The sequence below is a fragment of the Chaetodon trifascialis genome, chromosome 1, assembly GCF_039877785.1.
Source record: "Chaetodon trifascialis isolate fChaTrf1 chromosome 1, fChaTrf1.hap1, whole genome shotgun sequence".
Classification (NCBI taxonomy): Eukaryota; Metazoa; Chordata; class Actinopteri; order Chaetodontiformes; family Chaetodontidae; genus Chaetodon; species Chaetodon trifascialis.
The window spans coordinates 26,885,277-26,900,005 of record NC_092056.1 but is presented as its reverse complement, the minus strand read 5'-3'; the positions used below and the strand labels follow the sequence as shown (position 1 = coordinate 26,900,005).

At 40.8% G+C, this 14,729-nt stretch overlaps 1 protein-coding gene across 1 annotated transcript in view; it reads left to right on the top strand.

The window, feature by feature from the left end:
- itfg1 (integrin alpha FG-GAP repeat containing 1) overlaps positions 1-14,729 on the top strand; it is a 149,705-nt gene that overhangs the window by 51,289 nt on the left and 83,687 nt on the right. Inside the window, exon 9 of the mRNA XM_070969101.1 lies at positions 1,266-1,360. Within this exon, the coding sequence (XP_070825202.1) occupies positions 1,266-1,360 (95 nt within the window). The remainder of the gene's footprint in view (positions 1-1,265; positions 1,361-14,729) is intronic.

The following is a 14,729-nucleotide window of genomic DNA, read 5'->3' as shown; positions in this document are numbered from 1 at the left end:
TCAGCATTTTTTAATGTCAGTGGTAATGACTGCTGTAATGATGCGACAGCGCGATCGAGATGCAATGGTTTGTGTCAGTGTGTTTTGTGATGTTTCTCCAGATTTTTGGACTTTTTTAATGTGTGTTTTCATCAGCCATTGGCTTTGAGAATTGAGGAAACAAATATAATTACCTTACGTCAATCACAGACAGTCTGCCCTTTTTTAAACATGATTTTAAATATGGAACAGTAGATTAAAGGCCTTTATCTTTTGCAGTCGATCTCCTTATCTGTCTCACTTTTTCTCCCACTTTGTGCCTCTCGCTCAGTTGCCCCTGACAGCCACATTCAGTTTCTCCTCCTCCCCTGCTTTGTACTGTCATTAATCATCAGTGTCATTCAGTTTTCCCCTTCCACATGGCACAACATCTGTTTGGGAGTGTTGCACTTGCCCTGTTGAAGAGGATTCAGACGAACGTGCCATGAGAAGCCTGGAAGCAGTTTCACCTCTTTATGTCTGGTGTCAGTTTACGTGCCAACCTCTGTCCAGGACGTGTGTGCACTGTGTTTGTGAACTAGCCAAAGCCCAAAAGCTGTGCAGAGGTTTTTTACGCATGCAGACTTGACAGAGCAGGAAAAGCGTGGGTGTTTCATGTGTAGTAGATGTGTGCACTTCTCTGGAGCTGAACCCTGTGCAATTTAAATCACTTAATGAGCCTTTGTTTTATCATGTTGTGTGTGTGTGTGTGTGTGTGTGTGTGTGTGTGTGTGTGTGTGTGTGTGTGTGTGTGTGTGTGTGTGTGTGTGTGTGTGTGTGTGTGTGTGTGTGTGTCTGAAAGTGAACCTGGTGCACTGAAGTGTCTGTGCTTTGAAGAGCTGTTGTTTTGATTCGAGAGGCTCAGTCCCTGTTTGTACATTAGATGAAGCCTGCGCGGCTTTATGATAATAATAATTAATAGCGATGAAAATCAGTGGAGAAAATGATGCTTCAAGTCGACTGATATTATTAAAAGGCATCAAAGAGACGAGTGCTGCATGGATGTGTGTTTGCTCGTAGGAAACAAGCAGGTGTTCCTGTGATCCGGCTCACATGTGGCAAAAAGAATTTTCTTTGTTGCCAGAAAGTGCGCTGTGCTCAAAGTCGACTCCAGCGTGGATCCGTGGCATTCTGATGGAGTGAAAATATTAAAATAGCACAGTTTTAGAAAACAAAGGCTCACACTTCGCGCTGCTTCAATCCGTCACTTTTGCTTCTCCGTCTAATTCTCTGTCTGTCTCTGGCAGATGGTGACGGCTACCAGGACCACCTCCTCCCCGTGTGTCAGGATGAAGGCTGTCAACACAGTGCCATCTACCTGGCCAAGTCAGGCTCAGAAGAGGTACACGCCACACATGACCACACTGACGTTCAAATGGATTAGCTGGGTTTTGTACTCAGCACTTTATTTTTTCTATTTATCACTCTTCTAGCTGGCCTGGACTCTTTTATTCTACTATTCTTTGTAGCACCACTCTGCTCTTTATACTCGCGGTACCATCTGCTCAAATCTGTCAGACACCACTTTAATCTTTGTTACAGCACTGATTTGTTCACCACTGCTCTGCTCGACTGTCTGCTTCTCTGCCAGTTATTACATGTGCAGGAGAAGGATATATTGGATCGCACAGTATGGATATATTAATTTCACTGAGTAATGTAGGTAAGGTAGTAAGTATAAAAATGGTTGAGCTAATAATAAATGGAGGTCCATACTTCATATCTGACAGTAAGAATGAAGGCGACTGGTCATTTTCATTCATTCGTGCCTTGATCAAAACTTTGCTTTGAAGGTCTCGAAAATACAACATCCTATTGGGTGATTTAGTCAGACAGAGAGATTTTATGAAACGTGATTCAGTCACAAGATATTTAATTTATGAAGCCCTACAGTATGAGAGCCTGGTGGGATTCAGGACAGAGAATGAAGTGCAGATGGATTAATTAATTGAATTAATTAGTTAATTGTATGCATACTGTAACTGTGCTTATGCAGAAGGCTGGGACTGTGCGAGTTAGGAGGATATGGAAATGTGATGGTAAAATGAAGAAAGATGACTCTGATCAATCAGTTGGGCAATGGCAGAAAATGAAGTGGCAGCTATTTTGATAATAAATGAATAATTTCAGACATTTTTTTAAATCAAAAATTCAAACGTTTTGTTGTTTAAGCTTCTCAAATGTCAAACTTTGCTGCTGCTGCTTCTTCTGTGTTTTCTAGAACAACCCATAAGACACTTAAAAAGCAGTGTCCTGATCTGCTGCCTCTATGGTCATTGGCCGGTTGGGTTAAGGCTGCCAAAAGTGCTGAAACTCAGGCTGTGGAAGACTGTGGTCACGGTTAAGGTAGAATAATCATTGCTGCCATGACTAACAGGAGAGGGGATGGGACCTGCGCTCTTCCTTGTCACACTTATTGGACCCCACCATCCAAGCTGACCTCTTTTTAATTCAATTTGATTTGCAGCCGTTGAAAAACTTAGAGCTGCTCTTGCTGAAAGAGGTCACTTATAAGCAGATTATTTACCTGTTTGAAAACATCTTCATGTTCTTTGTGACTGCTCTCCTCCCTGCGTATCTCCATTCCAATGGCAGAGCTCCTGTTTCTCGGCACAATGGCGGTCTATTTCAGGAAGGCATTAACACGTGGCTCGCTGAGGGGGGGGTCTCAGTTTTCTGAGATAATGGGTGTGACTTCTGTCGCAGAGCCACACGAGATAGAAGTAATAGATAGGCACATTGCACATGCAGTCCCATATGATTAATGTACACAAGCAGAACAGAAGTCATGTGCACGGACATGTTTACTCACAGTTGCTCTCACATGAAAACACACACACACACACCATCCTACCACCACCACCTACGTACCATCTTGTATGAGTCTTTTCAGTTACATCCTACCATTTGGCAGGAGGCTCCACTCCTTTTTCTTCCTTCCTCTGCCGCCAGAGAACTCAATTCCACTCTTTTATTTCAGTCCAAAATAGAAATATTACAGGCTTATCTGCATGTCCGCCCCCACACACATGTGCACACAAAAGACACACACATGCAGACACACAGATGCACTCTCCTTGTGGACATGCCTTCTTTTGTTTGCCTGTCAGTAACAAAATAAAAAAAAAAAAGATTGAGAAGGGAAGTGAAAGGAGGAGAGTTGAGGGAAGGGGAGGGGAGGCAGAGAGAGGAGGACTTATCTGCACTGATGGATGAAGTGAACACATGTTGTGTTCCGTGTCGCTATGTGTTTGAGAGACAGTCATCACTGTCAACGAGAAGGACAGGTGGAGAGGGAAGAGTGGGCAGGCTGAGGAGCTAACCACACTCTAAGTGGTGATGCTTTGATGGAATGGTGATAATCATAATAACCTTTTTCTCACACATGCAGTTTGTGTACGTCACCGTATTGACTTCATCGGTTCATCGTTATTTGTGCCGCAAACACTCGCTGAGCCATGATTATGCTTGATCTTACACCAGGTGTTTATGTGTGTGTTTGGGTGCGTGGGTGTGTGTGTGTGTATGTGTGTAGGTGTGTGCCTCCATTAGAGTGGAGCAGCTAGCGAGCAGATGTCTTCCCTGGAGGGATCTGCCCACAGAGAAAATGGAGGGAGCGATGGTGAAAACAGAAGGGGGAAGGAGGGATGAGGAGAAAAATGGAAAGAAAGAGAGCTTGGTGGAGGAAAGGAGGAAAAGTGGAAAAATAATGGCAGGGAGGAAGAGGAGGTGGGGGGAAAGGAAGATTGGAAGGAGCGCTTTCTGTTGTCTCTTCATTGCCACTTTGATACGAACATCCCATCAGAGGGAATGAGGGTGGGAGAAGCAGAAAAGAGGAATGGGGAGTGAATAAGACTCTGATGTGTATACGAGCAAAAACATGATGAGATGCCCTCGGCCATGCACGGAAGCCCCGCTGAGAAGAAACTAGTGTGTGTCTATAGTTCGAAACAGCAATTCAGTCCTCCCTTCTTGCAGTCTCACCCTCTGCTCTGCCCCTACAGCACCTCTGCAGCAGCTCCAGGCCTTTAGTTCTCCATATTGGAAGAAACCACAGGGGGCTTCCAGCAATCTCTCTGCTTCATCCTCTGTCCTAACAGACACACTCTGATGACACTTATTGTACTTTGGACCTTACTTTTTGTGCTCCCACATTCTGTAACACAACTGGACATTACAGCGGAGAATAATGTAATTGGGTCTGTGGGTGTTACATCTGTCAAATAAACTATAGCAGTCTATTTTTATTAGCTCGACAGGAAGACCTGAGAACCCATCCAGACGTATGTATTTGAGAGCATGGCTCAGTACAGCAAAATGCATAAGATCGAGCTGAGCTGAGCATAAATATCCTTAGTTTTTTACGCCTTGATGAAATGGCTTTACAGTCTGACTTTTCCAATCACAGCAGTCATTACATTTACACAATCCTACTGAAGATTTTTAGACCTCAAATCATTTTCTACACGCAGTAGAATTGAAACGCAAACGTTGAGTCAAAATAATCAGGCTCATGATAAACAGTTGCTTTAAACTGCAGAAGACTGCAAAGCAGAATTAGTTTATTAATTCCTCTTGGGGGAAGTGAAATATTTTCACTTGTTGGGATTGCCTCATTTTACATTCAGCAGCAGCAGTACATTAACCACTGCTGCTGTAATGTTAACAGTGAAGTGCGTGTCAACTTATCAGCTCTTGTTCTCTTTCACACAATGTTGCATTTTATTTTATTGAAGAGGTAATAATTTGACCATAAAAATGTTAATATATATTTTATGTGAGGGAGAAGAAGAAGAGAAATGTTCTCTTGCCTATACCAGCACTGCAGAACAGTGGAACACTCGGTTAGAAACCAGTTTCTGGTATGCTGGTTATACTGGCACTAAATACAGTAAATGGTGATTTTTCATTACCAGGTCATATTGGTTTCCTTTCAGCTGTGGTGAGAAATGAAAAGGTGAATGACCAAGTAAATATGCATAAAAGTCATTAAAATCACTGCAATATATCAAGTATACCAAGGCATTGCCTCATTTTGTATCTCACCAAAGAACAACATTCTCTGTAATGTCCTCCCCTCAGTGGATCACATGTACAGTGACACTGCGATTGAAAGCAGGAGTAGTAAAGTAAGTCTTTTTTGTGGTGGATGAACTGCAGTGGGGTGTAGGCAGTGAGCTGGCTGACGCAGTGTTCTCTCACACTGTTCACCTAGCATCAATGAGTGAGTGACCACAAACTGCAACTGTTTGGCCACAGGCCACATCCCCTGGCTCAGTGGCAAATAGAAACAGTCAAAAATGGATTTGCTTTGGGGATGTTACTATTGTTCTTCCATGCTAGCTACTGTTGACAGTATTTTATGACAAAAACAAAATCCACAAAGAAATTGTGCACTCATAAATGCCTTTGCTATCACTGCAAGGTCTCGTACTGTACGTCATAACAGCAGCACGTTTTCATTTATTGTGCAGTGTCCCAATACAATGCCTGTGTCATTCATTTATCAAATATTCTTTGCTCTCATTTTATATCTTTTACTGCCAGCAAACTTACCTGCCTATAAAGTATAATAATAAAAAAGTATAAGACTGATAGTACTAAGTTAACTATTTCTGCAAGTATTTCTTAACTGCATAGAATTTTTTTTCTATGCACATTTCTGCCTGTATTTGTTCTCCCCATTTACACACATGCAAAACACACGTACCGCCCCCATGAAGACCAAGCCAGCTACCTACTGTTGCTGCCCAGACAGTGTAAGGGCAGCCAGTGTGAGCCAGACAGCCTCCTTCCAGTCATCCCAGTCCGCTGGTTAGTGAGTGGTCAAAGAGGTTACTCTGGCAGCAGGTAGCAGCATCTCCACCCTGCTCAGCTGACACAGACATATGGTCTCACTCCATCTCTGGCTCTGACTCTGACTCCCTTTTTCCAGGGACAAGCTATGACCTTATATCCACCTTTTAACAAAAACCCAATCTGTATCTGCATATTCTGGATAGGAACATGTCAGTGCAAAGTGTATCAGATGTGCATAGATGATGCAGTTGTTATCACTGTGGATAAAGGCACCAAGCGATTGACAAAAACCTTTTGAAGGTCTGAAATATCATCATGTCATGTGGAAAAAAACGGCACCATAGTGAGTTGCAACATTGTCACTCTGCAATAACAGCACTTCTGATGGCCTTTAACTTATCTTTGCTTCTGTGTGCGGTGGACAGACTACCACCTCACTCGACTGCATAGTTAGAGAAGATTTAGAGTACACAAAAGCACAGAATATATGCAAAATAATTTGTGTGATTGTGGTTCTGCCATGTGAACTCTGCAGAGCGGGTTGCACACTCATATGAGATTTGGGAACGTGAACCTTAGTGCCTTGCTGGATTGAATCAATTTCCAACCACCTATATTTAGACACAAACTTGATGACTAGTTTGATGAAAACAAAGAGGTGGGATACTGTCGGATTTTTGGAACACATGCTTTACAACAAGGTCGATGTGAGGAACACACAGGAGATAGCTGGAGTTGGGAAATTTTAGGATTTTAAAGGAGCAGTTTATCATTTTGGGAAATACACTCAGTTTGTTCCATGAGAAGATCAATACCAGTCTTGTGCCTGGACGCTCAATATAAAGCTTTATAGTGATAGATTTAAAGTAATAGCTACAAGCAACACAACTAACACTTGTTGCAGCAGCGTTAACAGTTTCACATTGGACAGGAGAACGTAAATAACGGATCTTGTTTCACGATGATTCACGTCTTCAGTGGCGTTTTACAGGAACTTTGCGAGTGGTTAACCTAGCAAACAACATAACGTAAACATCAAAATTCAGTACCATGGCACTGAACGTTTGCTGCTCGGTTAATCCACAGGACAATAAAAGCTACACACCCTAGCAAAACAGAAACGACAGTCAACCTGGAGCACCTTAGTACGATATTGTGGGCCCAGCCTCCATACTTTTATATGCTTTCAGTTGGTTTTTAGACCAGAACGACATCTGAAGAACCAGGTATTTGGTTATATCTACTGCCTCAGTAGCAGGCGAAACTTGAAGTTCAGTTGAAAAATAGCTTCTCTTCATCACGTAAGAGTCACATCCAACATATGTCCTGATTTTACAACCTATTAAGGTACTTTAAACTGTGTGCAGAGTTGCTGCCGTTTGCATCAAAGATTGTACACTTTCTTCTTGGAGCCAGGGTAGAGTCAAATCTGAACACACAAACATGCTCCACGTGTGTGTACATTCAGTTCTAACAATAATCACCCATGTTTATCGTGAATAATATCAATTAACTACTGTAGCTTAGAAAGCTTTAGCACTGAATGTCACTGAGATACATCATGTTTTTTTAGTTTTTTTCAGTGTCAATGTGTAAAGCTTTGCAAGTTGTTTCTACATCTGTGTGTACATTGCAGACATTAGTTGATAATGCCTAAGTGGGTATACTCAGTGGTGCCATTTTGCCAAAATATAAGCAATTATAGGGGCCGCGGTTGTCACGAAGCCAGCAAGGGCTTATCTCATCTCAGGATAAGGACTGGAGCCATGCAACCATGAACGCTTGAAAGTCAGTCATGATTTGCATTCATCTCTGCTTCCTCTGCGTCTTGTAGAGCTGTTAGATTATCTGTTTGTCCTTACCTTTGGAATTTCCTTTGGGTCATATGGCCACATTTCAGTAAGTGCAGATGGTTTCGAAAAAGAAGACTTGCACCACCGGGCTCTCTCATGTTAGGATACTTAGTCACAGTAAACTTCTTATTGAAAATAATTTAAGACCTGATACTGTGCTTGTAAATGATGTTTTATGGAAGAATATTCCAGACATTATATCACCTAAAGTATATTGTAACATACATATAGACCCATAATAATCATGCAGTTGTTCATGATTATAGTAACAGTGGCCTAACTTTGTATTAGTCATGAGCTCGCCCACTCCTCTACTGTTCAGTCCCATGCTGTCTTTCAGTGCCAGCTCTAATATGATGAGCATTACACTCATTATATTGCTTGGATCATAAAAGCCATTGCTTCATTACATTCCTGTTTTTTCTTTTTTCTTTTACATTTTACTGCCTTGGACAGCCTGCTTTGTCTGTCGATGCTACAGCACCTCCCCACATCACCCCGTAAACCGCACCACCACCTCCCATCTCCACCGCAGGCCGCCCACATTTTAATTTCTTGGCCTAATGAAGCGGGAGCACTCTCCGCCAAGTTGAATCAATGGGAGTCTGCAAGCACGCCGTCGCTTTTTCACTTTAGTCATCAGCAAAGCCAGGAGAGCGATTTTATGTCAGGGAGTCTGTGTTTGTGCCCCTTGTGGTTTTTTAAGTGTGCTTCTATATGCGTGCTTCCATGTTGTGTGTGTGTGTGTGTGTGTGTGTGTGTGTGTGTGTGTGTGTGTGTGTGTGTGTGTGTGTGTGTGTGTGTGTGTGTGTGTGTGTGTGTGTGTGTGTGTGTGTGTGTGTGTGTGTGCGTGCGTGCAGAACGCCACAATAAGCTGTCTGCACACGGTCTGTGTTTTCCCGCTGTTTGATAAAAAGCTATTTGTATGCGGGCTCCTTCCCATCACTGCCATTAAAGGTATCAGATTACCTCGCAAGCACAAATCCCATCATCGTCTTCATCTCCATTAACTAGGTCATTTGGATCTCTGTGCTACCACACTTACACACTCTCACACTCACACACACTCAGTTCAGTGTTAATATGTTGACATTTGAACCAGCGAATGTCAGTGTCTAGTTTTTCAGACTTAGGAGCGCTCTGTTTGGCTGTGAGGACGTTAGGCCACAGATTAATCTATAAAGACACACACTTGACATTATTCAAATTTGTAGCTATATTTAGTGATTAAATGTCAAAGCCTCCACAGCCACGAGGGAGGAGTAACTGCTTCATGATTTATTTAAGGGGCTCCTCTGTCAGGTTGGCTATTCATTGTATCTTCTCAGATAAAAAAAATGATTTGATTAGATAAGAAACCTTTTAATATCCTCACTGAGGCCCATATGATTCTCCCATATTTCCCACACAACACTGCTGAGCAGTAAAAACAAACATGGACCAAACAATGTGTCATCTTGCTGAGGAAAAATACCATATTGAAAATGTAAATGCTGAAAAAGACTCATCTTATGGCTTCCTCTTTTGCTGTAGCGCTTTTTGATACTGCCTGCTAATTTAGCACAATTAGCATCTTGCATCATCTGCTTTTCTTCAGCCATATGTTCTCACAATATATGATCACATGTCGTTGTCATTTTGTAAATGTTTGAAAGCCACTTTTTGGCAGGAAACAGTATCATGTATAAATCATAGTGAGACAGCCATAATAATGCATCACTTAAGTTTGACTTGGCAGATTTTAATTAATTACTAATGTGGCATATTCTTGAAGTCCTGCTTCATTAAGCATGTCTCAGTGATATGTGTGCTTAAATACATGTACATAAGCTGACGTGTCTACTTTCGATCTCTAATTTTCTCACTTTTCTGTCGATTATTCAACACCATACCTCAGGGACAGAAGGGCAGATTGTGGCCATGTTTCACATTTGGTCTGATATTGCATCAGTGAGACTGATCTTGGGCGTCCACCTTGAATCTGTGCTGATTGTGCAGATCTTCTGTTCTGTTGGGTTCAAGATGTGTGTCCACGTTTTACAATGTGTAGCTTCTTTACAGCAACATCCGTATCTGAAGCGTTGTAGTCACCACAAGCTCATTGGTTTTGGCTGATATTGAGCTTCAGGTGATTGTTGTTGCTCCGTGTCATGAAGCTCTCTATTCCTCAAATTCTTTGCAATTTTATGTTGAGAAACATTAATTTTAAATTGTTGCCAGTGTCTGTCTGTGGTGAACCCCTCCCCATCTTAACTTCAGAAAGACTCAGCCTCTCTGGGAGGCTCTTTTTATATCCAATTATGTGACTGACACCAGTTAACCTAATTCATTGTCAGATATTCCAGCAGCTGTTTTTTTTTTTTTTTTTTTTTTTTTTAGCATTCCACAACTTTTCCAGTCTTTTTTTGCCACTATCCCAACTTTTTTCAAAGAAGTTGCTGGCATCAAATTTTAAATGAAGATATAATTAAAAAAAAAAAAAAAACTATGACATTTAACAGTGTCAACATTTGATATGTTGTATTTGTGTTATTTTCAATATGATAATGGGGTTTCAATGTTGTGTAAATCATCGCTTTCTGTTTTATTTAATGTCCCAACTTCTTTGGAAACAGGGTTATATGTGAGTCTGAACCGACATGGATGTAAATGGAACTTGACTGGTTGGTGGCGTATACAACTGTGATGCAGTAATTTTAGTTTCTCTTTATTTCATCTTCCTTTTCCCTCAACCTCTGTTCTACTTCCAACCTGTCTCCAGGCAATGAACATTTATTAAAATGTCATCTCTGCTAGGGATCTCAGTTTCGGTTAATTTTGCTTTCCAATAACTAGACAGCCATTAACCAGTAACTTACCTGTTCATTTTGTGCTGAGGAGCATGCTGTGCTGCATGTCCCAGTCAGTCATGTCCTGGAAGATTTCAGTGTCCCATGCAATGGGAGAAATTCTGGTCAAATATTATCTATGTTAATGGACACCATTTCCCATCTTTCTGTGTCTAAGTGATAGCAATTTTTGAAATTGGTCAAGTATTGAACACGAACACTGCAGCCAACAGCCATGAAACCAGCTGCAATGTAAGCTTGTATGCTTTTGTATACCGTCAGTGTACATCCTGACGTGTTTGTCTTTGCCACTGACAGGCTCAGATTGTTTGTGACAAAATTATGAAAAGGATCCCTACAAAGATACCTTTTTGTTAAAGAGTAAGGTTCTCTTTTGTTTAACCAGAAGCAGCCGTTACACGCCAAAGCCACCAGACTCCATTTACAAAAACAGCAATTTTACCATCATAAAAAAAAAAACCAAACTCATTCAAACTCGACAGAAACTAAATTCAGTTCACCAAAACTTTCCTGGTTCATCTTTTTGCTGGTCCAACAATCACCACCAACTCTGAATTAGATTAATTAGAATTAAACCCTTAATTCACCGAATCGGGAGAGAAGTGAGAGAGGGCAGGCATCAGCGAAGCAGCAAGGGAAAGGGCGTGGAGAGCCAGAATGTCTTCACATCTAATTATTTTCACCAGATATCATGACTAGAGAGAGTTCAATATGTTGGATTTCAACAAACTTTTTGGTTATTTAAAACAGAACAGGTAATGGAAACCCTGCTCCCAGTCAGCATTGATGAAGTGATGAAGGTAGTTGCGGGTAGCTTTGGTTTATGGTGGTCAGAGCTTGCTTGTCTGCCCTAGCTAGCTTGACTTTTAGTGTTTTTACTGTGTTCAGACACAGTAGCTCACCCTTTACCACACTGATTGAAATAACATGGGTCTCAGTCATATCACATATACTGTATGGGCGATGGCTTTGGACTGCACTGTGCCACGTTGTATAGACCACCATGCATAACTGGTCAGAAATATTCTCAGTTAACCAATGAACAGTTAACCATTGATGTCCCTAATCTCCACTTAAATCAGCAGCTATCCTGCCATCACAAAGCCTACAGATGAGTCTCTGCATGGCAGACTTTCTGTGCTTGTTTGTGTCTGTGTCTCTGCATTTTTACTGTCAGCTACATGCTATTGGTATTCTCCATGCAGTTCCTCTCTCCTCCTCTAATCATTGTTAGAAAAGAAGCAACAGACAGTGCACTGATTGCCTCAGGGCCAACAGCAGCACAGTGGTCTGCTGATAAGGCTTGTGGCCAGCAAAGGCCTCACTCTGTCCTGAGAGAGAAAGACCAAAGGGCTTGAGCATAAAGATAACTCACCAGTGAATTAATCTGGCTCGCAGGCTAAAGAGCAAAAAAGATTAAAGATGTAGCTACCATTTGAAAACATGGCAACTTGTTGTCAAGATATCTGCAGACATGGGAACTGATGTGTGATTGATAATACTTATTAGATCAACATCTTTTCCTGTTTCCAACCAGCACATCTGGAATGGCAAGTGTATTCTTACATATGGATCACCATTACGTGCGCCCATGTAGTTAGAACTATGTCCAACATAGAAGTGCGATTACTGGCCACAGATGGGCTTGAAGCAGCCTCTCTGTGCTCGCCTTCTCTCTTCGCTTCTCTCTGCCAGCCACTGCACACGGTCATTTCCATCACTCCCATACACTCTGGATGGCAGTAATCATAGCCAGGCCATATGACAGTCAGCCTCTTAAACTGCACTGCAACGTCACTCAACAGGCATTTAATGAGGGCTTGACTCAGCAGCGTTTTATTAGGTCCAAGCTTGCTGTTATACGCTGAAAAATAGTCAACCTGGATGTTGGCTTATCACTTTTCTGCTTTTATGACACATTGTATGTAAAGGAACATTATTCCTCCATTCACATCTGCCCATACAGTGTCAGTCCTATATTATTTCCATTGAAGGCCTTAAAATGAAAAGGTTAGAGTTTAAGTAGATTTGATTTTTAAATCAGTTTTAATGTAATATTATATGGCGCTGCCTTTCATAATAAAGCAGCAGAAGATGTTTTTGTGCTTGCTAAAGGGCAAAATGTGTTACAAGACCTCGTTTTAAGTACATTTCTCTCTAATTATGCAGTTCCACCTCTTTTTACTACTTGTGTAATTAGTGGTATAAACAGCTCTGTTACATTAGGTAATGGAGTCAAACATAATGTGATTAAGCAAATTAAAGAAGACAAATGATCTCAGTTGTGTTGTTTCACTAAAAATTCAATAAGTATAAGAAAGACGGTAATAGGGTTTTGGTTGATGTATTTTGCTTTTACATTGTACTCATATAAGCTGAATCAAAGCTGTTGAGAGGTTTTGGTCTCATCACATATGGTGATCTTCCTAAATGTCTTGTGGCTTGGGTTTGCTTAGTACTGTATGCTCATTTTATAGATTTTCAGTATTTTCATTATGAATGGTCAACCAGAAATGATCAGTGTCTTTAAAGTGAAAAAGTCTCATGAAATCTTCGGTTACCTTATCATTATAGATTAGGAATAAAGAGTTGAGATTGCCTTGTTGTAGCCTCTATGGAAATCAAGGACACCCGTTCCTTGGCCACATCATTAATGTGATCTACACCCACCACCAGCACGTCTGCCACCCCTATGAACAGTCCACACTGTGTTAACCTCTACACCTGTGTTCACGTAGTGTGCACAGCTGGTTTGGAGAAAACTTAAATCAGTGACATCATGGCTTGTGTGATAAATATCAAACTAATTGATAATAGGCTGTGGTTCTCTTTCTCAGACATGCTGGTCATATTAAGAGCTATTAGCAGCAGTTCTGCTGAGAGTCTCTCTGGTGACTCTCCCCTGCACCTGCTCTCTCTGTTTAACATTCACAAATAGTTTAAACTTCCAGCATCTGGCCCCATGCCTGTCTAGGACACACAGAGAGAGAGAGAGAGAGAGAGAGAGAGAGAGAGAGAGAGAGAGAGAGAGAGAGAGAGAGAGAGAGAGAGAGAGAGAGAGAGAGAGAGAGAGAGAGAGAGAGAGAGAGAGAGAGAGAGAGAGAGAGAGAGAGAGAGAGAGAGAGAGAGAGAGAGAGAGAGAGAGAATGATCGAAACTGGTTATTTATCTTAGTTTTCTGTCTCAAAACATATTTTTCTTTAAATCTAGAAAACCAGAGATGTATTTTGAGAGTGTGGAAGTCTGACTCACCACCTAAGTTTGAAGCCTGGTTGAGGGAGCTAGTAGGATTCCTCCACATTGAAAAACTGAGATATGAGATATCTGGTAACTTACAGAAATTTTGTGGTGTGTGGAGATCTTGGGATACTTGAAACTGTAGTCAGCCCCCCTAAGAAGTATCTGTCTTGGCATAACTGATGTAATTGATGAAAGTGGACATTCAACTGGTGATATGTTACGCCTCTTTGTATGTATTTTGTTCTTGCATATTGCAATCTGTGTAAAAATCTTCTTTATTCATTATTTTTATTTTCCTATTTTATTTTTTATTATTATATGTATATATGTTTGTCTGTTGTTTCAACTATTAAGAAAACTGACAATAAAAATATAAAAAAAAATAAAAAATAAAAAAAAAATCTAGAAAACCAGAGCCAACAAAATAGTATTTCAGTTGAGTTAGACATAGGGCTGGGCGATATGGCTGAAAACTGTATCACGATATAAGTGTTTTATATCGGTCAATATTGATAATTATTGAAATTTTTTATGACCTATTTAAAATAAGGACCAGGAGAAAAATACATTAAATTTAAACACTTTTATTTTAAATTTAACCTTCCTCTGATTATAGTCCCCTCAGCTATCAAGGCAGAAAGGAAAGGAAATGTCAACACAAGCATGGAAAACACTCAAATAATAAATGTAAATAAAAGTGTAAAAATGTAAACAGAGAGAAACCTGAGAACTTTTTTCCTGCAGGTTTAGTGCAGAAAGTTCACAAGCTGATTCACCTTCTGCTGAATACAATGTTTTCAAATATGTGCAGTGTTTTGGAAACATAGCAGAAACTGAGGTAGACTTGAGATCTGTAGCATACAAACAAACAAACAAACATGATAGACAGTACAGTAAGATTGATTGGACTATAAAAGCAGCGTAGACATATAAATAACTTTAGTCACTCTTCTTACTCTAAACATAAATGA